Raw genomic sequence first — 23,682 nt, 5'->3', positions numbered from 1 at the left:
CTAAAATTAGTCTGTGCATATTGTATTTTTACTCCATATGCAGCTACTGGCAAAGATTTTTGTTTTCAAGTATTAATAAGTGGTTTAACACCGTGCACATCATGTGAAAAGTACCTTTTTTAATTCAACAGTGTTATACAGTCGATCTAGCTGTTAAGACACACAGAATGCCTCCACTTTAACTGATAAAATATATTCTGTTATGATTATACTCCATTGTATGACTATATCATAATTCCTCTTTTCCTCTACTTACGGGCACTCGGGATGTTCTTATTTTAAATGATTACAAACAAGCGAGTATTTAAAATCACATATTTAAAGGAAAGAAATATAATTTTATCAAAAGAGTAAAATTATTTGCAAACATTACCCAGATAAAAAATAACTGATAATCAAAAAACAAAACACCCAAGTGATACATTAACAAATACATTAGAGAGGGTCACAGATTGTTAATGGTCTTTTCTGAAATATGTCCTACCCCAGAAATGAAAGATCTACTCGCAGACAGTCCTAAATATTCCATTTTTCATGTCAATATTCTCCCACCGGCCACAGCCCAGAGACAGTCACTCTTGGCTGAGCCTTATCACTTTCTGTTAATATTTAGTTAGCATCACTGATAAAGTCAACCTTTTCCCAACAAAAGCCTTTACACAGGTCCTACCTGTGAACCAAACAGCTACCCATGGCCTGTTAGAATCTGACTGCCTCCATTCTCTTATTTTTTGCATGTCTCACACCAAATTAAAGAAATGAGAGATTCAGAATTCTAAGGCTAACTAGCTCGAAAACACCCGTCTGAACTTGGATATTCTTCAAGGAGAGGGCAGGGGCAGTCCTGACTACCCGAGGAACACGTATCCAATGGGAGGCCAAAGCCCCATGTTTTTCACTGGAGTCCTTTTGGCTGTTTTGATTTCGCCTGGTAAGTCAAAATTACAATTTTAGAATCCTGGCTAATTTTTTTGGGGGGGGAGGATTTTGACTAATTTTAAAACTGATTTTAAGGATGGATTTTCAAGCATCAGTAATCAAAATCACAACAGAAACTTGTATATTTGCTTGTTGAAATGGAATAGGAAGAACACACAGGGGAGGGGGTGATTCTCCATGATTTCCAGCGGGATGCTCTGCTTCTTTACTAAAGGAAACATAAACATGCAAGAGGAGGACTTTAAGAAAAACCTTTCAGTCTGAGCCCAGGACTTCAATGGAACAAAAGTTAAATATAAAAATGTTGTGTAAGAATCTGATTTAGAAATTTTCTGATACGGAGACTGGTGTGGATTGGGACCAGCGGAACCCTCCCTTAACTGTCACAGCAGGAGAGAAAACAAATACATTAGTAAACGGTCTAATACATGCCTTAATTCCTAAGGGTAAATATTAGCTGCCAAAATTATTTGAAGCTTGGCACCAAGGTATAAGTTTTTCTTTTCTTTTCTTTTTAGGGCCTCACCTGCAGCATATGGAAGTTCCCAGGCCAGGGGTCAGATTGGAGCTTCAGCTACTGACCCATGCCACAGCCACAGCCACGGCCATGTGGAATCCAAGCCTCATCCTCATCTGTGACCTACACAAGAGCTCACGGCAACACCAGATCCATAACCCACTGAGCAAGGCCAGGGATCAAACCCGAGTCCTGATGGATACTAGTCAGGTTCATTACTGCTGAGCCACGGCGGGAACTCCAAGGTATAAGATTTTTGAAACCCATCTTTTGGAGGTATCTTAAAGAATATGCTTAATGACCACATTCTGCAGCTTCTCTTCATAGTACACATATTCATGAATGGCAAAGAATCTTTAAAATAAACTCAACCACCAAATTAGCAGATGCCTGCTTTTGCTCTGTTTTTTGTTTGTTTGTTTTGAAGTCAAAGGATGAGTCTGTTGATGCATCTCTCTGTAAATGTTAACAATTGGAAGTATGGAAAATTTAATTCAATTGAATATTTATCAAATGCTTACTATATAAAAGAGAAGTTGTACTTCTCGGAAACAAAGTTTGAACAAAATGCACTAAGAGAGCCATCCTCTCCTCCATGCTTCACTGCATCATTATTTTTCTTATAATTGTTTTATCCCCTCCCCTACCTTCTCACTCCACGCTAGGCTAAATTAGTTTGACATGCTCTTATTTCTAAGACTTTCCTCTTCCACAATTGCAAATATGAAAGAGGTTTATTGAGTGTTAAATAAACTTTGCTGGTTCAGAGTTTGCTTCTCCCTTAATTCAAACATTTTCTTAGATTTGATTATCAAGACTAACAACAAGGGACGTTTCAAAGTTCTTCAGAATTTCCAGAATTACTTCTCATTTCTAGAATTACGTCTTTGAGCCATGCTGCTTGCTGATTTTGTTTAACCTCAGCACAGCGATCCTGTGCCAGGCCATGAGCACAGAAAGTCTGAGACACACCATCTACATCGTTTATTAGTGGATAATCTGAAACAAACTATAATAACAGAGGTTAATGCTTATCAATAAACATACTTACCAATACTCTATATGCCACAAAAAAGATTTCTGTGGCCAGGAGAAAAGCCAGTTTTATATGTGACCCCCAGAGTTCAGGGAAGACCACGTCGGAAACCACAGAAAATTGTGGGGAAAGTATAGTGCAAACAGAACTTGTCGATTCGGAGTTCCCGTCATGGCGCAGTGGTTAACGAATCCCACTAGGAACCATGAGGTTGCGGGTTTGGTCCCTGCCCTTGCTCAGTGGGTTAACGATCCGGCGTTGCCGTGAGCTGTGGTGTAGGTTGCAGACGCGGCTCGGATCCCGCGTTGCTGTGGCTCTGGCGTAGGCTGGCAGCTACAGCTCCGATTCAACCCCTAGCCTGGGAACCTCCATATGCCGCGGGAGCAGCCCAAGAAATAGCAACAACAACAACAATAACAACAACAACAACAAAAGACAAAAAAAAAAAAAAGAACTTGTCGATTCACCAAGAGACATAATGAGATTGCAATTATGTGCTCCGGAAATCTACTTCTCATGTTTCTTCTTTTTAGCACTGGCTGGACCGTGGGCCATTATATGTGCCGGCAAGTCTTCCAATGAGATCAGGACGTGTGACAGCCATGGCTGTGGCCAGTACACTGCTCAGAGGTAACGGGGTATCACCAAGAACCATGAACTCTTTTGGCTCTTAACCTCTTTGCTTAGTGTCTTTGCCTTATGTTTCTGCAAATGCTCACAGTAATCTCCCTCCTGATAGCAGGAAAACTCAGAGACGAGTCCAGTTAGTTACGCAACTGTCTGGAGCAACCTCCAAGAACGGTCCTTCAACCATGGGCTCTGAACTGAGCACAGAGCTTGAACAGGACCAGAGAGAGGGGAGCAACCAGTGTTCTCCCTCTCAACCTTTACACAGGTTCACGCATCTCACCTGGTTTTTCCAAGGTGAAAACCAACATTCCGGTAATTTTATAGTATGCCATTTTATAGATCAGGAACTTCAACTGGGGCACCAAGGGGCTAAGGGATCTGCCAAACACAGTTGGACATGGTGAAGGGTAGACTAGGATTCAGGCTTTTGGATTTTCTTCCCATTAAACCATGGTGTTACCAAGCCAGGCTCTGGGACCTGAGCACCAGAGGCTGGCCCTAAGCAGGTGATTTCTGCCAGACTATGAGGGACACACTTGTGAATTTTCACCCATGCACAGCGGCACCTTGGGAGTGCCACTTTCTGGTGAAATAGCCATGTGTCCAGTTCCACCACTGATCTCCATCCTGATCCGAAGAGAACTCTCATCACACAGATACCACTTCCAAAGCAACCTCCAACACCTGCCACAGGGCGAAGAGATGGAACATAGGGAAAATGGCCTCTGAACTGCCAGTGCTAAGACCCACTAGCTCACACCCTAAAGTTTATGCACTTGACTTACATAATAACTTACCAGTTCCCCACTTGGAATCTGCTCAGTGCTGCTTCATATACAATCCTAACAACCCTGGTGCCTCCGATTTTCGGGGAGCCTATGAGAAGGGAGAAGAGGCTGGTGAGAGCAGGCATAGGATCAACAGTGAGGATCCTTGAAGGCGACCTCAAGAAATCCCATGATCTGGGATCATTCTCTGTGTGTGCTCCTTACACGTCAATAAATGGAGAGGCATCACTCATAGGCCCAGCGTGTTTCCTCTGTGCCACTCTGCTAAAACAAGAAGCACCACTCGTTACATTAAGGTGCCACGCACAGTAAAGGATGTTCAAAACCTCTTTGGGATCACGGAGAGGAAAAGACGACCAAAGGAATATAGGATTCTTTTTTAATAGGTTCCCATAAAAAGACAGCTCTTTTCTAAGGGGTCTTGAAGGGGTCAGGATTCATGTATCTCTAAAACTTAATTACATGGATTGCCTCATTTCCCCAAAATGTCACATAAAACTAATGACCAGTATTTATTTTTTAGAATTTTTAATTGTAGTTGATTTACAAAGTGTTCATGTCCGCTGTACAGCCAAGTGACTGTTATATTTATGTGTGTGTAGAGATATTATTTTTATATTCTTTGCCAATACGGTTTCTCATATGATACTGAATGTAGTTCCCTGTGCTACAAGTAGGATCTCATTGCTTATCCGCCTCATATGTAACAGCTTACATCTGCTAACCCACACCTCCCACTCTACCCACCCCCCCAACTCCCCCACCTTGGCAACCACAAGTCCACTCTCTATGCCTGTGAGTCTGTTTCTGTTCTACAGATAGGTTCATTTGGGCCATATTTTACATTCCACATATAAGTGATATCATATGGTATTTGTCTTTCTCTTTCTTACTTCACTTAGTATTAGACTCTCTAGCTGCATTCATGTTGTTGCAAACGGCATTATTACATTCTTTTTTATGGCTGAGAATTACACTGAGTATATATACCCCATCTTCCGTATCCAGTCATCTGTCAATGGACATTTAGGTTATTTCCATGTCTTGGCTCTTGTGAAGAGCCTTGCAGTGAACATAGGGGTCCATATTTCTTTTATAATTACAGTTTTGTCTGGATATATGCCCAGGAGTAGGACTGCGGGATCATATGGTCATTCTGTGTTTATTGCGTAAGAAACTTCATGCTGTTTTCCATGGTGGCTGCACCAATTTACATTCTGACCAAGAGTGCGGGAGGGTTCCCTTTTATCCACACCCTTTCCAGCATTTGTTATTTGTAGACTTTGACGATGGCCATTCCGCCTGGTGTGAGGTGGAACCTCACTGTAGTTCCGATGTGCCTTTCTCTAATAACTAGTGACGCTGAGCAACTTTTCATGTGCCTCCCAACCACCTGTCTGTCTTCTTTGGAGAAATGACTAATAATATTTTTAAAGGCTCCATGTTTACCAAATACTATTAGGTGCTTTATTTCATCTTTACCACATGGTTTTGACTACTTGCAGGGAGAAGTTAAAATCGGCTAAACAGAGGGAGGAAGCCTGGGACATCCCAACATATTCCGGCAGCTTCAAGTTTTCATACCCTAGTGTGGGAACTGTGGGCTAAGATGCTGTTCCTGGGCAATAAAATTTCCAGGGCAGTTTCTCAGTCTGTTCATTCCTATTCACATCCTAGAAATCAGAGGCTTCACCAGGGTGTGGACATCTTGTGCTCAGATGGATCTACCGTGTATGCACCTTTCACTGGAATGATTGTGGGCCAGGAGAAACCTTATAAAAACAGAAATGCCATCAATAACGGTGTCCGGATCTCTGGAAGAGGTAAGTCGTGGGGTATAAAATCTGGGACATTGCTGCAAATGTTTGATGCTTATTTATTTAATGCATAGTCTATACATAGACATTTCATTCTTCCTTCGAGATGACAAAACTTAGAACATAAAGGACAGGCATACCAAACTAAAGAGCCAATGTATTTCCAAAGATCTTTCACCAAGAAAGTCATCTTTGCCCTGAAGTCATCTTTTTCATGTGTACATTCCCTCTCCGTAGGTGATGGAAGGGCTTTTGTTTAACAAAATCACTTTCATCAATATTAACTACAGGGAACAGACACTTTCATGTACCAAAATTCCACAATTTGAAGTAGTCGCATTTCTGCAAGAGTTGATGTGAACTATTTTCTTTCTTTCTTCTTTTTTTTTTTTTGTCTTTTTTCTTTTTAGGGCCACACCCATGGCATATGGAGGTTGCCAGGCAAGGGGTTGAACTGGAGCTGCAGCTGCAGGTCTACGCCACAGCCACAGCCACACAGGATCCAAGCCGCATCTGCGACCTACACCACAGCTCACAACAATGCCGGATCCTTAACCCACTGAGTGAGGCCAGGGCTCGAACCTTCAACCTCACGGTTCCTTGTCAGATTTGTTTCTGCTGCGCCACAATGGGAACTCCTGATACGAACTATTTTCAAATGCTCTACGTCCCAAGTAAAGCTGGGTCCCACGGTACTCAAGGTACTGGGTTTGCTGTCTGGTGTTTTAATTCTATTGCAGTAGAACATACACAGAGCAAAGGCGCAAAGCAAAAGAGAACAGCTCTATGAATTGTCACAGCGTCAGCACACCACGCTATAATCTTCTGGCTACTGCAGATGAGAAAAAGATCAGCAGCAGCAACCCAGAGACCTCTTGTGCTACCTTGTAGCCATTATTCCCAGCAAGGGAGGGAGATCACTATCCCATCACATTTTAGTTTTGCCTGTTTTTGAAAATATGAAACAGAATTAAACAGCATGCAGTCTTTGGGTGGCTTCTTCAACTTCATATGAGGTTTGCAAGATTCATCTGTGGTTCTGCATGCAGTTTTAGTTCCTTCCTCTTTATTGATGTACAGTATCCTATTGCATGCATATCTTTTCAGTGACCATAAGAATGCTACTATGAACTTTCTTGCACGTGTCTTTTCACAAACATAAACATGCCTTCTTGTTGGCAGTGGGTCTGGAGGACACTCCTCGCTCCAGGCTGTGAGAAACACTTTGTGAGGGAGCCCACAGCCTGAGGAGCTAGCTGGTGCCTACCCTCTTGAGGCCTGAAATGACAAGATAATCTGCTCCCGCTGCATGGACCACTCAATAGCCAAGGCCAAGGTTGGCATGGTTACCTAACAGGGAGCAAAGCTAAAGCAGTAATCAGATTCACTGGTAGCACAGGGACCTGTGGCACTGTCTGGCTCATCATGGTGACCCAGAACTGCGTAGTTGGGCAGCCTACCAAAGCCTTCTTCAATTTGTGTAAATACTAACATGCTAGGTCTGCCACACAGATGCAACTAGACTCTCACCCTGAGTGAAGGAAGTCAGAAAAAGAATGACAAATACCAGATGATATCACTTATGGGATACCTGGAATCTAATATATGGCACAAATGAATCTTTCCACAGAAAAGAAAATCATGGACTTGGAGAATAGACTTGTGCTTGCCAAGGGGGAGGCAGAGGGATTGGGATGCACTGGGAATTTGGGGTTAATAGATGCAAATTATTGCCTTGGGAATGGATTAGCAATGAGATCCTGCTGTGTAGCACTGGGACCTATGTCTAGTCACTAATGATGGAGCATGATAATGTGAGAAAAAAACCATGTATACATGTATGTGTAGCTGGGTCACCATGCTGTACAGTAGGGAAAAAAATGTATTGGGGAAATAACAATTGATTACAATAAAAAAAAAAACTATTTAACAAAAAAAAGAAATATGCTAGGTCTGATAAACCAAATTCTAACTTCACTCATCACAATATTGAGTCTCCAAACCCATCAACTTATTCCCAGACTTCAGCCAAATCACAGTCCCAGGGCCCCTTGAATGAAAGGGAGGCTGAGCCCTTTTGATGAAGGGCTCTGTGACAGAGCCAAAAATTTATATTGTAAACCTGACTTCTAGCCATCCCCTAAGAGACCTGCAGCCACTTAGCAGGATGGCTGTAGACTGAAAAGAGTAATTAGGCTTTGCAGAGACTGGACACTCTCTCAAAACTGACATTAATTCCCAAAGACCCCAAAGGCCACTGTGGTCCACCAGGCTAGAGGCTTCCAGGGTCAGGTGATCGGTTCAGTTTTTTTTTTTTTTTTTTTATTCTAAGGTCCAACTTACTGTGGACCTAGTGCCTTCACACATCCACCCTGTGGTAAATCCCCCCATTCTAGAAGGCGTAATTGGAATGAGTATACGGAGCAATTGGCAGAATGCTGGAGGAGTGGAATCGCTGGGTTACTTGGTACATGGGTTTCTTCAGCTTCAGCAGATACGGCCACACAGTTTCCCAAAGTAGCAGTACCAACTGACACTCCCACCGGGCGTCAGGAAAGTTCCAGTTGCTCCATAAACAATACCTGGTGTTATGTATCTACCTTTTTCATTTCGGCCATTCTAATGAGTATGTAGTGCTATCTCATTTAATTTTAATATGCATTTCCTGATGGGCTAATGATACTGACCCCTTTTCATATTTATTGATAATATAGATATTGTCTTTTGTGAAGGCCTATGTATGTATTTTGCCTGGGCTTTTTTGCTTGTCTTTTTCTTACTGCGATGTGGGAGCTTTTTGTATATCTGGGATACAGGTTCTCTGTCAGATATATGTATTGTAATATCTTCCCCCAATTTATGGGTTGCCTTTTCACTTTCTTTTTTTTTTTTTTTTTTCTATACATTTTTTTCCCTCAGGATTGCTTTGGCAATTCTGGGTCTCTTATGGTTCCATATGAACTTCTGGATTGTTTGTTCCAGTTCTGTGAAAACTGTCGTGGGTAATTTGAAAGGGACTGCATTGAATCTGTAGATTGCTTTGGGTAGTATGGCCATTTTATATTAATTCTTCCAATCCAGGAGCATGGAATATCTTTCCGTTTCTTTGAATCCTCTCAATTTCCTTGATTAATGTTTTATATTCTCAGTATATAAGTCTTTCACCTCTTTGGTCAGGTTTATTCCAGGTATTTAATTTTTTGGGTGAGATTTTAAAAGGTATTGTATTTTTGTATTCCTTTTCTAACATTTCATTGTTAGTATACAGAAATTTCTGAATGTTAATCTTATATTTTTCACTTTAACATCTTTTAATAAACAAAAAAAATTTTAATAGTCTAATTTAGTAATATTTTCCTTTGCTGTTAACACATTTATTTTTTACCTGTTTAAGAAACAATATCCTATCCTGAAGTCATAAAGATATTTTCCTTATGTTTTTGTCTATAAGCTTTATTGTTTTATCTTTCATATTTAGATTTGTAATCCATCTGGAATTGTTTTGTGTGTGAGGAATGAGACAAGGATCAAATTTTCTCCCATACTGCTACCTGACTAAATAGTATTCACTTCCAAAACCACTTTTTCCTTACTGCATTGCAATATCCCTTGTCATAATCAGGGTATGAATATATGTGGGTCTAGTTACGGCCTTTGTACTGTGTTTCATTGGCCAGTTTGTCAATCTTCTACAAATACTGCACCGTCTTAATTACCAAAGCATTAAAATACAACTTGTATAAATCTTCCAACTTTGCTCTTGTTTCATACTGCCTTTGCAATTCCTGGGTCATCTGCATTTTCAAATAAATTACTGGAATCAGTTCATCAATCTCCATCAAAAATCCTGCTGGGACTTCGACTGGGTTTGCACTAATTACACAGACCAAATTGAGAACTGCTATTTTTAAAAGTAATGCGCCCTCCAATCAATAACGTGTTATATCTTCCATTTATTTAGGTCTTCTTGCATTGTCGTATTAGTATCGACGTAGAGGTTTTACGCATGCTCTGCTTAATATGTGTACATAAGACGCATCTTATCGATCTTGCTTAGATCTTCTGTAGCGGTACTGTCCAAAAGAAGTATAATGAAAGCAACACATGTAATCTTAAGCTTTTTAGTAATCACATTAGGTGAAAAGAATCAGTGAAATTTTAATAACATATTTTAACCTAATAGCTCCAGATTATTTCACTTTAAAATGCAACTAATGTAAAAAATACTAATATTTTATTCTGAGGGTTATTGTCTTCAAAATCCAGTGTGTATCCTGCCCTTTAAAGCACATCTAATGTGGATTAGCTACCTTTCAAGGGCTGACTGGCCGTAAGTGGCTAGGGGCTACTGCGTGGGACAGGACAATCCACGTTTTCTGTCCACTCGACTGGCTTCCACCGCTAGTGTGTTGACATCTTCTGTCACTGGTGGGTTGCAATCTATTTCTCCTTGTATCTCCGGGGGTCTCTCCTTTGTAGAGATGGTTTCTTTGCTCTTCAGGACCTAAGTAGTTTGAACTGTTATTTCTTCACTGGAGTCGGCATCATAAATTATCCTCCTTTGTATTGTTTCAATACTTTCCAGCGTCAGTTCCACTCTCTGGTTCTAAGATCACAGCCTTTGCTTTCCTTTTTTCCTTCCATTTTCATGACAAATCTTCGTCCAGCCTAGAATTTTTAGCCTTTTTTCCATGACTTTTTTTATTGTATACAGCATAGAACTGGTTTTTGCTTTTCAAGCCAATGGGAAAATCGTTTTAATAGATGAGTTAACATTTATAAATACTATCTCATATATGTTGTCCTGACATTGTCATTATTTTGTTACAATTATATTAATGATTTCTCTACTTGATTTATCTTTGCTTTTAATTTTTTTTCTTTTGGGATTTAGAAAGATTAGTATTCTTGTGCCAGTTATTTCCATTTCTCTTTGTCGTTAAAGTCTAACAGAATTTGTCTTGGAGTTAACATTGTTCTGGGTCAATTTTTTCAGCTACCTGGTGTTTTTCTGCTATTCTTCAGCACCTTTTTACATTTTTTGAGGCTATGCTTCCTTAGGCATCTTGAAATTTTAGTCTTCATTTATGACATGATTTTGTCATTTTCTCTTATTCCCTCATTGAATTCAATCAACTCTTCTTTTTGTCCTTTTTTTTTTAAGTTTCTGATTCAAGGCTACTAAAACCCACATATTAATAATTTTGCTTCTTTTCTTTCAGGTTTCTGTATTAAAATGTTCTACATTAAGCCAGTTAAATACAAAGGTTCTATCAAGAAGGGAGAAAAACTGGGAACACTCCTGCCCTTGCAGAAAGTGTATCCTGGCATACAATCTCATGTACATATTGAAAACTGTGACTTGACTGATCCTACTGTGTACCTATAAATGGAAGACAACCAGATCTTCTAAAGAGAGAGCCACAGTCTCAAAATCTGGGTACAAATCCTGCTGTTCAACAAATCTGTGATCAAAAAGAAACAGGATAAATGCAAGAAAGAAAACCACAAACCGCATTTTGATTTCAACTCATTCCCACGCTGATGTTTTGAATGTCAATTTGGTTTCTCAGGACTGATCTTTCTGTAACCTATGGTTTCTGGGGTGTGTCTTGTCTTAGGATTTCTCAGCCCTGAATACAAAGAATAAACAAACATAGGAATTCAAACTGCTCTAGATGGCATTTTTGACCCTTCTAAAACTAGCTTTCTGCTTGAAAAACAAAAAGCCTGAAGTGGTTTTATGGTATAAGAATAGAGTACAATACTAGACACATAGACAAACGATGAATTTTAACTGAATAAACGGGAGGCTTCTTGTGAGTTAAGGTAATAAAGAATTTCAGAAATGCCCTAAGTTTGTCCAAGTAGTTGGAGAGCGATGGCTTCCCTTGGGTGAAACATAATCTGCTGGTCTTTCTATCCACACAGTCCCACACTCTACATGATTGGCAAATCTTCCAGGTAAGGAATGACAGCAATCCAGGTAATATGGAATAGTCCAGATTTCAATAAGATTGCATCACAGCAAGTACTAGAAAGAGGTCCAGCCTAACCTGAAGTATCTCATGGAACCAAGTCAGTCGGCCTCATCTAGCCATATGCCTATCACAGCTACTTATTTTAACACATTATTGTATGTCCATATTATTATTTCCTGGTCATGTTGACAACAGGTACTAAGAGGAATTAAGACCATACAAATGTTCAAAGGGCTAGAAAGATCATGGCTCTGTCACTTTTAGGCAGTCAGTGAGAAATGGGTAAACTGACTTCACCATTCTGGAAACTTCCGGAATTTTTTTTTTTTGTTGTTGTTGTTGTTGTTGCTATTTCTTGGGCCGCTCCCGCGGCATATGGAGGTTCCCAGGCTAGGGGTCGAATCGGAGCTGTAGCCACTGGCCTACGCCAGAGCCACAGCAACGCGGGATCCGAGCCGCGTCTGCAACCTACACCACAGCTCACGGCAACGCCGGATCGTTAACCCACTGAGCAAGGGCAGGGACCAAACCCGCAACCTCATGGTTCCTAGTGGGATTCGTTAACCACTGCGCCACGACGGGAACTCCAACTTCCGGAATTTTTGTTTAAATCCTTTGGAATACAGAAAACTCCAATAACATGATTCCATTCCTAGTATAGATATGCCTCAAGAAATGCAATGAGTTGAACTTTATTACTGGGCTGTATTTGTACACCAGGATATACGTATAAGAATGGTCACAATATCACTCTTTGTCATAGCAAACCTGGAACAACTCCAACTGCCCATCAACAGGAAGACACACATAGGGAGTTCCCATCGCGGTGCAGCAGAAACGAATCCGACTAGGAACCATGAAGTTGCAGGTTCGATCCCTGGCCTTGCTCAGTGGGTTAAGAATCCGGCGTTGCCCTGAGCTGTGGTGTAGCTGCAAATGCAGCTCGGATCCCGCGTTGCTGTGGCTCTGGTGGAGGCCGGCGGCTACAGCTCCGATTCGACCCCTGGCCTGGGAACCACTACATGCTGCAGGTGGGGCCCTAAAAGGACAAAAGACAAAACAAAACAAAGCAAACAGTAAGACGTACACATTGCGGTTCAGTCAAGAATAGACTAGTACACAGCAGTCATAATAAATGAACCTCAGCTAAACAAAAACATGGATGAATCACAGCAATATAATTTGAGTTTTCAAAAAAGCCCAAAAGATCACATATAGCAAGATACTCTTTTTATAAAGTCAGAACAATCAAAGCCAAAACGTAATTTTTAGGACCATGTACATATGTGGTGAAAATATGTAAGAAGGAAATCAAGCAAACAACGAACACTAGTTATCTCAGGAATGGATAGGGAAGAATCCTAAGAAATATTTAAGTTACCATCGGCGCTGTAGTCTTATGGCTGGGAGGTGATTTCATGAGTATTTATGATTAAGAATAAGACATTATAGAGGCAACAGGACCCACAGGTGTGTGTTCAGGAAGAAGAAAGGTTCCGTGATGATGCTCAGACAGGTTAGAGTCTATAAAACACAATTAGTACTTTCGCGTCTCCAGTTACTGTTCTCTACCACGTTGTAACATCTAACGCAAGGCTAGCAAATTCAATTTAATTTTAGAATTTAATTCTGGTTAAAAAGAAGAAAACTATCTTCAGTACCATCTGGTTTCATCATCTACCTTATTCAACTCCTTCGTGCCAAATAACCTGAAGTTGTTTCCAAAAATTACATTCATTGTCAAAGAACAAAAGCTGTGTCCCCACTGAGAACATGAAAAAAGGAAATAGTGCAGAGAATTTAAAGGCAATTTTGAAAGGGGCTGTAAAATGTTTGGACAATGAAATATATGCTTAGCCTTCTAAACAGTCAACCCTCTGAAGTGACTGTTTTAAAAACCAGACTCATCACCTGGAATGGAGAGCTTCCCCGAGGTAGAGTCAGAACGCTGCCTTCTGCCTAGCATTCCACAAGCACTCTCCTATCTGCTGAAAGGCAACACAAAATTTAGACTCAAGGACGCCTTTCTTAGGAATCACTACAATAGAGCGCCCTCTGGTGCATTGTATCAGAAGGGTTTTTGGTTTTTTTTTAAATTTCTTTTTCTTGTAGTTTTGAATGTTAAAATGTTCAGCCTAAACTATTACAAAGGTTCGAACGACAGAGACTAGCACTGAATAACTTCTTTTTCTTTATTCAAAGTGATTATAATATGTACTTAAAACTGTGGTATCAGATACTAGGTTTAATGACTACATTAATAATGTGAACAAAACGAATTCTTAGTTGGCAAATGTCTTGAGTTTTTTTGCAGGAAACTAATGCAATGAAAGAACAAGATAAGGGGCCAATTTAAGAGGCCAGGCCTAGAAAGGGAAGAATTATTACATCCTTGTGACATTAATCTCTCTTAGCATATATTAACAGTAGATACGACGTTTAAATCTGCCTCTCTCCCCAGTATTTAATAAAATACAAATAAGGCAAGCAAGGCTCAGAAGGAAGAAAAAACAAAAATTTGAGAATTAAATTTTTGTGTCTCTTCAGTACAACCTACGAAAGCACTTTTCTCCCATTCTCCCTATTTATAATTTGCCAGAAAATTATCCTAACTTTCCCAGAACTTTCAAAAACAAGCAAAACAAAACAAAACGATTTTTAACAGGAAAAGTTTGCTTACAGAACTAAAAATATTTCTAAAGCTAAAACTCTAAATTCATCTCATATCAACATGAGTCATTTATCTAGACTCCTATAATCTTAAGGCAGCAGAACTTTCCATGGACTTCTACAACAATGGAGAGATTTTCACTTGATGAAGCACCAAAAATACTGTGTATTTCGGAGTTGCTGTTGTGGCTCCGCACGTTACGAACCCGACTGGTATCCATGAGGATGTGGGTTTGATTCCTGGCCTCGCTCAGTGGGTTAAGGATCTGGCACTGCCGTGAGCTGTGGTATAGGCTGCAGATGCGGCTCGGATCCCAGGTCTGCTGTGGCTGTGGTGCAGACTGGCAGCTGCAGTGCTGACTGGACTCCTTAGCTTGGGAACTTCCATATGCTGCAGGTGTGACCCTGAAGACAACAACAACAACAAACCCTCTGTATTTCCTCATCTTGTTTTTGGCCCTCCTAGAAACCTTTGCTCTTCAGTTTATTAACCTAGTTAAGTCAGACCATCTGGGGTCATTTCAGTGAGCTGATCAGTGACCGAGTTTTGCGCTGAGTTTTTGCTTTAAGAGTCATAATAACACTTAGCTAACTCGGTTTGACTACTAAGCCACCAAAGACCATTATCTAGAGCAGCAACTTCTCATTTGCTGTAAAAGAGGCCACGGATACTCATAATCTCTCTATGCTAATGAGCTATAGGGAGAACCCCCCCCCCATGTCCCTCCCCTAAACCCCCTCTGCCTTGCTTCCTTATCCTCCAGTGCAAATACCAGCAGCATTCGATCGGCTTACTGTTCTGGTGTATACACGGAAAGTAACACCACGGGGGACTGGAGGTTTATCTCTACAGCACTTCTCCCACTACTCTGATCTCCCCACCAGACTGACCCCTCCATCTCAGGTACATCACTTCTGCTACGATTAAGTTCTCTATTATATGCTGCTTCTGCACTCTCCTAATGTCTTGTTTTGTTTTTTTCCTTTTTGTGCCACACCTGTGGCATATGGACGCTCCCGGGCTAAGGGTCGAATCAGAGCTGCAACTGAAGCCTACGTCCCAGCCACAGCAAGCACCAGGCCTGCAACCCACTGAGTGAGGCCAGGGATCTAATACACATCCTCAGAGACAACACTGGGTCCTTAACCCGCTAAGCCACAATGTGAACTCCTCTCCTGAAGTCTTAAGGTATAAATTACATGGTCTGCAATAGTAATAACTATCTAAGAAATGGGATTTATTTTTCAACCAGTGATACGGGTCCTGCAAGCATTCAGTGAGAGTGCACGAAGGTACTACACATTGTTCTGAGACTTTCAAATCCAAAGGTGAATGAGATGCCTGCTCTCTCAGCATCGCGGTGACAAAGAACACGGTATAGTGGTAAGAGTCTATGCACAAGGACAGTCTCTAAATAAAGAGCTATGAACTGTACTAGGTTTTAAAATCACCATTTAAAAAGCACAGTATATTTGTATTTCTTAATCGAGGATATTAAAAAAATTTTCTTCCTATATAAATATGCAAAACGGGAAAGTAATGAACATACTTCTATTTTTTAATCTAACTGATTTCTGAGAAATTTAAGATCCTGGGGTGGGGGCAGGATTTTGAGAAACAAGTTTGAAAAAGAAAGTCCCTAAAATAAAATTTATTGAATGCCTAATATGTGCTAAATACTACACTGGATGCTGGGGGGAATACAAGAGTGAATAAAACCCAACACTGATTTTGCAGTGATGGAGCCTGTGGTGCAATGGTAGAAGCAAGCAAGCAGCAAATTACAGCAGCGCCAAGTGCCGCAAAGGGAAATCGGAGTGCTGGGAGTCACGGAGGCTTCCCTGAGGAAACAGCATCCAAAGGAAAGATCTGAGGGGGCAAAGAGAGCAGCTGAAGCAGAAAGGAGCCCATGCACAAGGGCCCTCTGACTGGAGGGTGCACAGCACTTAAGGAACTGAAAGAGAAGGGGGGCAGAGGGCAAAGGGCAGCTTGGTGGGAGGGAAGGAGGGCAAAGAGGCGGGGAGGAGCCAGGCCTTGCAGGGTCTGCGGGTCATTGGATGGATGGTCTCCATTAAAGCGTTTCAGCTGTGTTACTAATTAAATTATAAGATCACTTCTGCAAAGGGCCTGGCACAGGGTCAGACACCTCACAAATATATTCAGTAAACGCTGATTCCCTCCCACACTCCGAAAAATTTACTTCTTAATCTCGGGAGGGTACTTAACCAATTAGCAAGCACGGGATCTTTATAAAATGAATTATATTATTTAATTTTAATCTAACGCCCACTTCCTCCTGAGTTAATACAATAAAGCAGGAATCCAAGTGCACCGGAAATTCAGTTATTTACTGAATCATAGTATGATCTTATATTGTGCTAAAAATGGAGTGCAGTTAAGCCAGCCTCCATAACTATATTTTGATTGTACTCAGTTTTTAATATTAAATATTTTGTAAAACATATTAATACCAAGATGAAACAGAAACAATTAACAATAGAAAGTTGTAAATGACATATTTTAAAGGATTCAAAGCTCCATATTATACATTTATTTAATGAGCCAAAATACGCCTTCCAAGGCAAGCTGAGGAATTTACCCTAAAAATCCAACTGTAGTTTTTACCACGTCCACTATCCCATCCACAAAAACAGTGTCTGTGCCTTACTTACAATTTCTGCCTTTGCAGATCTCTCATACTTTTCCAAATGTCTGCTGTAATCACATGAAGACAGTCTGCGAACAAGAATATATTTTACCTAAAACACTTCAGCAACGCATCTTAAAATTTTCATTTGCACAGAGAGAAAGAAGCTAATCTTCCTGATTATTCCCATTATTTTTTTAAGGTAAGCATCTTTGGCAGTCCATTACCAGAGAGGCGTGACATCCGGGAACCATATTCTTCCCAAGTGTTTGGAGACTTCGGTGTGCATTTCATCCAGGCTGTAATCACCATCAGGGGTCAAAACGTCCTCGGTTATAGAGAGCTGCGTTAGCCTCCTCCCGCACCGCCTGACAAACTCAATGAGCGCACTGCAGCTCACTTCACATTCGCTGAGGCCCAAGGCTGTTAGGCTGTGACAGTGTTCACCAATACAAATAAGTTCATTGTCAAGCGCCTGAAGACCATTAGCACACACTACTAACTCGATCAGCCGAGGGCAGTTGAGACCTATCCGTCCTAGAACCGCTCTGCTTACTGAACGACCAAAATAAAGGTGCGTAACGGGGGTGTCTTCTCTGAAGAAGGTCTCCAGCTCCTCTTCATACAAAAAGAAGTACAGAACAACATTAACTGCCGGCGAGCGCCTGGTAAGGGCACGCCAACTTTGTTTTTCAATGGAAGGAAATCCAACTTGTCCGGGATTTTCACTCACAACATCTATTCGAAGATGTTCAAGGCTGACATGCGTCTCACGTGAAAGTGCCAGGAGAAGTGCATCACTGAGCATGGAATAATTCAGTGCCAGTTCTCTAAGGCCTTGGCAATGATCAGCCACACAAAGGATCCCTGCCGGAAACGGGGGAAAAAAATTCTTACGAACACAGAGCACGGATGCTAGGACAACAGTTCACAAGCTTAAGTTTGATAAGAGTTATGCATTCATTGCGGAAATAGACATCTAACAACTTCTGAAGAGATGGACACCTGGACATGTGAAAACAGACGTAACTAAAACACTTTTAGGAGAAGCAACTTAAACTGTATTTGGCTTGCACGTCAAGACTTCCTTTGAAGAACAAAGCAGGAGGCATAACCCAGACTTTCCACAATATGACAAAGCTACAGTAACTGAAACACTGTGGTACTGGCAAAAATCACACATATATATCAGAACAGACAGCCCAGAAATAAACCTACACACCTATGGTCAACTAATCTTTGACAAAAGAGTAAAGAATAAACAATGGAGAAAAGACAGCCTCTTCAGCAAGCAGAGTTAGGAACGCTGGACAGCTGCATATAAACCAATGAAGTTAGAATACACCTTCCCCCCCATACACAAAAATAAACTCAAAATGACTTAAGGACTTAAATATAAGACATGACATCATAAAACGCCTATAAAGACACAGGTAAAACACTCTGACATAAACTGTACCCATGGTTTCTGAAGTCAGTCTCCCGAGGCAATAGAAATAAAAGAAAAAACAAACAAGTGGGGCCTAATCAAACTTAGACGCTTTTGCACAGCAAAGGAAAGCATAAACAAAACAAAAAGACAACCAACTGACTGCGAGAAAATATATACACACACTGTGCTCAACAAGAGATTAATTTCCAAACTATATAAACAGTTCATAAAACTCAGCAATAAACAAACAAAAAAACCAACCGAAAAATGGGCAGAAGACCTAAACAGACACCCCTCCAAAAAAAGACGTCCGGATATCCAACAGACTCAAGAAAAAATGCTCATCGTAAGTAATTATTAGAGAAATGCAAATCAAAATTACAATGAGGTACCACCTCACACCAGTTAGAATGGCCATCATCAAAAAGCCTACAAACAACAAATGCTAGACGGAGTGTGGAGAAAAGGGAACACGCCTACGCTGTTGGCGGGAATGTAAATTTTGGTGCAGCCACCCTGGAAAACAGTAGGATGGTTCCGCAAAAAACTAAAAATAGAATCGCCACGTGACCCAGCAATCCCACGCCTGGACATACATCCAGACACAGCTATAATTCAAAAAGATATGTGCATCTCGATCTTTACAGCAGCACTGTTTACAACAGCAAGAGGTGGCAACAACCTAAATGCCCATCGACAGACGAAGGGACTAAGAAGACGTGGTACATATACACAACGGAATACTGCTCAGCCATAAAAAAGAATGAAATAATGCCATTTGCAGCAGCATGGGAGGACCTAGAGATTATCACATGAAGTGAAGTCAGTCAGAAGAAGAAAGAAAAGGTCACATGATTTCACTTATATGTGGAATTTAACACACGACACACATGAACCTATCTGCAGAATAGAAACAGACTAACAGACCCGAAGAACAGACTTGTGGCTGCCAGGGAGAAAGAAGGGTGAGCAGAGGAGGAATGAATTGGAGAGTTGGGGACGGGCAGATGCAAACTATCACATACAGAATGGTAAACAGTAAGGCCCTACTGTATAGCACAGGGAACTCTACACAATGTTCTCCACCAAACCGTAAGGTCAAAGAATACCTGAATCACTTTGCTGTACACCAGAAACTACCGCCACATTATAAATCGACTGTACATCGATTAAAAAATAAGTGAAAAAACGACTTCTTTCCAAAAAAGATTAATGGATTATGTTTCACAAGCATGTCGTTTTCAATAGGAAATTGTGTTATTACTATTAACATAATAAAACACATCATACACGCTTAAAAAAATATAACCTACCATCCGATGAAACATGAGGACAGCTACTCATTTTTAGGCGTCTTAGAGTATCACTGTTATTGGCCACAAGAATCTTCAAAGAAGGATCATCCGCTGGTGTGTCTTCAATTTTGATTGATGATGATGATGTTGAGTTGACAATAACAACTGTAAGTGCTGCCACAAAATGAGACTTTCATGGCAATAAGAAAAAAAATCATAAGAACATTATTTAAAAATCTATAGCTTCAATTAAGCAATTTATTAAAACCATTTCTATCAATTGTGCTTCCAATGACATAATAAGAGCCATCCACCCACTACTGTCTTTTAAAGCGCCATGAGCCGGTAAAAGACATGATACGTTTACAACTGATAAAGGGAGTGGTGAAAAAAGAAAGAAGTTTCAAATATTTCAGAAACACGTCCTCCAATTATTTGCAATCTTAGGGATTGGTTTTTCCATATTAAAAGGATATCATTACACTTATTTCCTAAAATAGACGTTGGGAAGTTGTGGTCCCCTGGCCAAACCCAGTCCACAGGCTGTTTCTGTATGGCTCATGCGTTAAGAATGGTTTTTACATTTTCAAATGATTCAAAGAAAATCTTTAAAGAGTAATACTTTGTGATATGTGAAAATTACATGAAACTCTCCCCGTGTCCATAAGCAAAGCTTGACTAACACAGTCATGCTGCTTCCTTTGTGTCTGCTTTATGCCATTCATGTCTGTTCATGTCTGCTCGCACACACAATGCTGGAGGAGGCGGTGCTGCAGCAGGAGAGGTGAAGAACTGGGTGACTCACAAAGTCTAAAATGGTACTATCTGGACCCATTCAACCTCCTGGCCCGGGAGAAACAGAATTGTGACCTGTCTTATTTATTCCTGTATTTCCAGGACCTAAAATATTATCTGGCACTTAGCAAAAAGTCAATAGTCACTGCTGATGAATAAATGATGTCACAGTCTTTGATGACAAACTTTTGCGAGCACACTACCTCACCAAAGATAGGTTTTGAAAACCGTCTATGTTTTGAACATTGACAAACTAAGGAGCTTATGTATAGCTGGACTTCAAAATGGGTAGAATTTCACAAGGTTTCAAATCCAGTCTCTTTGGAAACAGTCTGGAAACCAAATCCATGGATGATCAGTTTTCCTTTTTCAAAATCAATTTGGATTCTCTCAGAAGCTCTACTGTCCCTAGTAGAGGTACCAACTTGCTTATACATTTTAATACATTTATAAGCAAACAATGGTTTATACTAACTGTAAGCTAATTAATACAAATTTTTAAATGGTGGATGACGAGACCTCTTACCTAAATTTTATGCTGTAAAAAGTTATCAGAGAAAGAGACATACATCACTCTGTTTCCTTAAGAAATATAAGGTTTAATTTCCCTTTAATCAATTCTCAATGGACTCTCTTAAGCTGTGTGAAGGACATATTTAAGCATTACCGAACATATTTCATTACAGTAACAATACATTCGTTCGGCATTTCTTATGTCTAGCAAAATGCTGTATTTTTCCATTATTTTCTCTCCACTTACAAATGAAAAAACTGAGGTTCAGAGAAATCCACAACTTTGCCAGAAGCCACCGCTCTCTCTTTCTGCTGTGGAGGCAGAGTGTAAATGAAGCCTGCTTACCACGGGTGCCTCACTTGGGTGACTGCACCTGCTACTCTAGAAGCTGGCCTTGGAAACGAATGTGCAACATGAGAGACAGCTCAGAATCTAAGAATTTCAGGTTAATCTGATTCCCTAGCTCATAAACAAGGACAAAACTATTTAGAAGTAGTGAGTTTTCATCTGATTATGTAGATTACTCAAATCCCCAAATGACCCATTTTTTTCTAGCATGTCCCTTAAACAGATGAACAGGCCGGCAGAAATGCTTGCTAAAAGACAGGCGTGATCCAGTTTCTGAGAAAGAGGATGCTGCCAGGTGTCTAACCTCTTCTGCAGGAAGATTTCCATCAGCCGGTTTTATGGATACTTTGGTGCTTATTACACATCAGGCATTATTCTAATTCTGGGCTTATAATGATAAATAAAATAGAATCCTTGCCTTCGAGGAGAAGAGAATTAACATGTTAAATAAGTTAACTTCAAGGACGGATGCATGAAAGAAAAGAACGTACTATAAAACATTAGAGAGTAACTAGAGAAGTGGGTGCTATTTCAGCAACAATGGTCAAGGAAGGCCTCTTTGGAGTTCCCATCGTGGTGCAGTGGTTAACGAAGCCAACTAGGAACTATGGGGTTGCGGGTTCGATCCCTGCCCTTGCTCAGTGGGTTAAGGAGCTGGCATTGCCATGAGCTGTGGTGTAGGTTGCTGACGCGGCTCGGATCCCTTGTTGCTGTGGCTCTGGCGGAGGCCAGCAGCTACAACTCTGATTAGACCCCTAGCCTGAGAATCTCCATATGCCACGGGAGCAGCCCTAGAAAAAGGCAAAAAGACCAAAAAAAAAAAAGGAAGGCCTCTCTGAGGAAAGGCCTTTGAGCAGAAGCCTGAGTGAAGAGCAGACAGGCATTAGCATCGGTAGCAGAGACTGGTGGTTGCTTCCTAACAACCCTCCAACTTTTTTGCTTTGGTAACAGAGTTCTGATTTTCACCTGGGCACATTGCCACCCAGCTAGAAGACTCTCTTCGCCTCCGAGACATGCGGTGTGGCCACTGGGCTAAGCTGGCCAATGAGACAGACGGAAGCATGATGTGGTACTGAGAGCTTGAACAGAAAGGGCACATCCTTCTTCCTCCCAATTCCTTCCACCCAGCTGTCTAGAACAAGCTCCTGAGGGCTGGCGCTCAGAAAACCATCGTGGACATTGAAAGGGAAGAAAACACTGTGGAGAGAATGGAGGGCCTGGAAGGAGCCTGGGTTCCAAACAACTTCATACCAGCTGTGGGCTGTGGCACCTACGAATTTCTTTACTGCAAGAGAGATATACCTCATGGTTTTTAGGCCACGGTTTTGGAATTTCTACTCTAAGGACTCAAACATCATCCTACCCGTATAGGACATTCAGTTTAAAATTACATTGTGCTACCTTCAGTGAAAGATTACAGAATTACAGAAACCATCCACTAATTGGCCCGAGATGCTCTACATTCAAAGTAACTGCTGGCACTTGAAAACCTGAAGTAGAACAACTGAATTTTATACTAATGACCTCTACTCTGCAACGGTTATTCAAATTACAAAATACAGCTAAACAATGAAACCATGAATAAGCTATTTCATCCAAAATAATTACTAGTCCCTAGAAAACAGCTTTAAATAATTCCTTGACTATAAGTAGGGCTATGGTCTGTTTTTATGAAAAGAATTGTTTTTACAAGAATTTTTTTTGGCTACACCCACGACATGCAGGAATTTTGGGACCAGGGATCAAACTCATGCCACAGCAGCAATCTGACCCATAGCAGTGAAAATGTCAGATCCTTAACCGGCTGAGCCACCAGGGAGCTCCAACATTTAAGAATTTTAGCAGCTCTCACCAAAAAAGTGTATCGTCTTTACCTTTGACACATTCATAAAGCTTGGCTTAGCCGTTGAAATCAAGCCCAAGGTCTGGAGAGAACAATTCACCAGCTGAGAAAGTATATCACAGGCAGCTTCTGCTGATTCAGTACTACCATCAACCTACGAAGACAATTTAAAGTCTGAATTTCCTGCATACCACTTATCAGAAAGTTTCTGGCAATATAATTATTTAATAGAATTCAATTGCAAGACTGTACTTCTCCCTTTCAGCTATACAATAAATTACTATTTGTTTCTCTCTACATACTATGTCAGATGAAAAGTGAGAAACAGAGATGATGACAGATGAACTTTCTAAGTGCGTCACACTTTCAAATCTTGTACAATTATCTGACTCTTCACAGCGGCATCCACATGAAGGAAAGTGAAGTTTA

The 23,682-nt window shown here is 40.8% G+C and overlaps 2 protein-coding genes across 7 annotated transcripts in view; one reads left to right on the top strand and one right to left on the bottom strand.

Moving 5' to 3' along the window:
• Window positions 1-23,682, bottom strand: part of LOC125126369 (F-box/LRR-repeat protein 21-like) — a 35,577-nt gene that overhangs the window by 4,973 nt on the left and 6,922 nt on the right. For 4 of the 6 annotated variants that reach the window (XM_047778682.1, XM_047778679.1, XM_047778680.1 and 1 more), the window contains 3 exons: window positions 23,285-23,407; window positions 19,772-19,943; window positions 16,908-17,893 (listed from right to left, as the gene is read on the bottom strand). In XM_047778682.1, the coding sequence (XP_047634638.1) occupies window positions 17,250-17,893; window positions 19,772-19,943; window positions 23,285-23,407 (939 nt within the window). In that variant the 3' untranslated portion in view covers window positions 16,908-17,249. Of the gene's footprint in view, window positions 1-3,919; window positions 3,999-16,907; window positions 17,894-19,771; window positions 19,944-23,284; window positions 23,408-23,682 lie in introns of those variants that run through there. The other 2 variants (XM_047778683.1, XM_047778684.1) reach the window with 1 other exon arrangement.
• On the top strand, window positions 803-11,331 carry LECT2 (leukocyte cell derived chemotaxin 2). The gene is made up of 4 exons (XM_047778685.1): window positions 803-931; window positions 3,026-3,122; window positions 5,588-5,733; window positions 10,950-11,331. The coding sequence occupies exons 1-4, from the start codon at window positions 871-873 to the stop codon at window positions 11,114-11,116; spliced, it is 471 nt and encodes a 156-aa protein (XP_047634641.1). The 5' UTR covers window positions 803-870; the 3' UTR covers window positions 11,117-11,331.

This window comes from Phacochoerus africanus, chromosome 4 (genome assembly GCF_016906955.1).
Source record: "Phacochoerus africanus isolate WHEZ1 chromosome 4, ROS_Pafr_v1, whole genome shotgun sequence".
NCBI classification, from domain to species: Eukaryota; Metazoa; Chordata; class Mammalia; order Artiodactyla; family Suidae; genus Phacochoerus; species Phacochoerus africanus.
The sequence above is the reverse complement of the archived record's forward strand: the minus strand, read 5'-3'. Positions and strand labels throughout refer to the sequence as shown.

Coding starts and splice junctions, on each gene's coding strand:
- LECT2 (XM_047778685.1), top strand. CDS start 871: ATGGGAGGCCAAAGCCCCATGTTTTTCACTGGAGTCCTTTTGGCTGTT. Junction 3,123..5,587: donor GGCCAGTACACTGCTCAGAG/GTAACGGGGTAT, acceptor TTCACATCCTAG/AAATCAGAGGCTTCACCAGG. Junction 5,734..10,949: donor TGTCCGGATCTCTGGAAGAG/GTAAGTCGTGGG, acceptor CTTTTCTTTCAG/GTTTCTGTATTAAAATGTTC.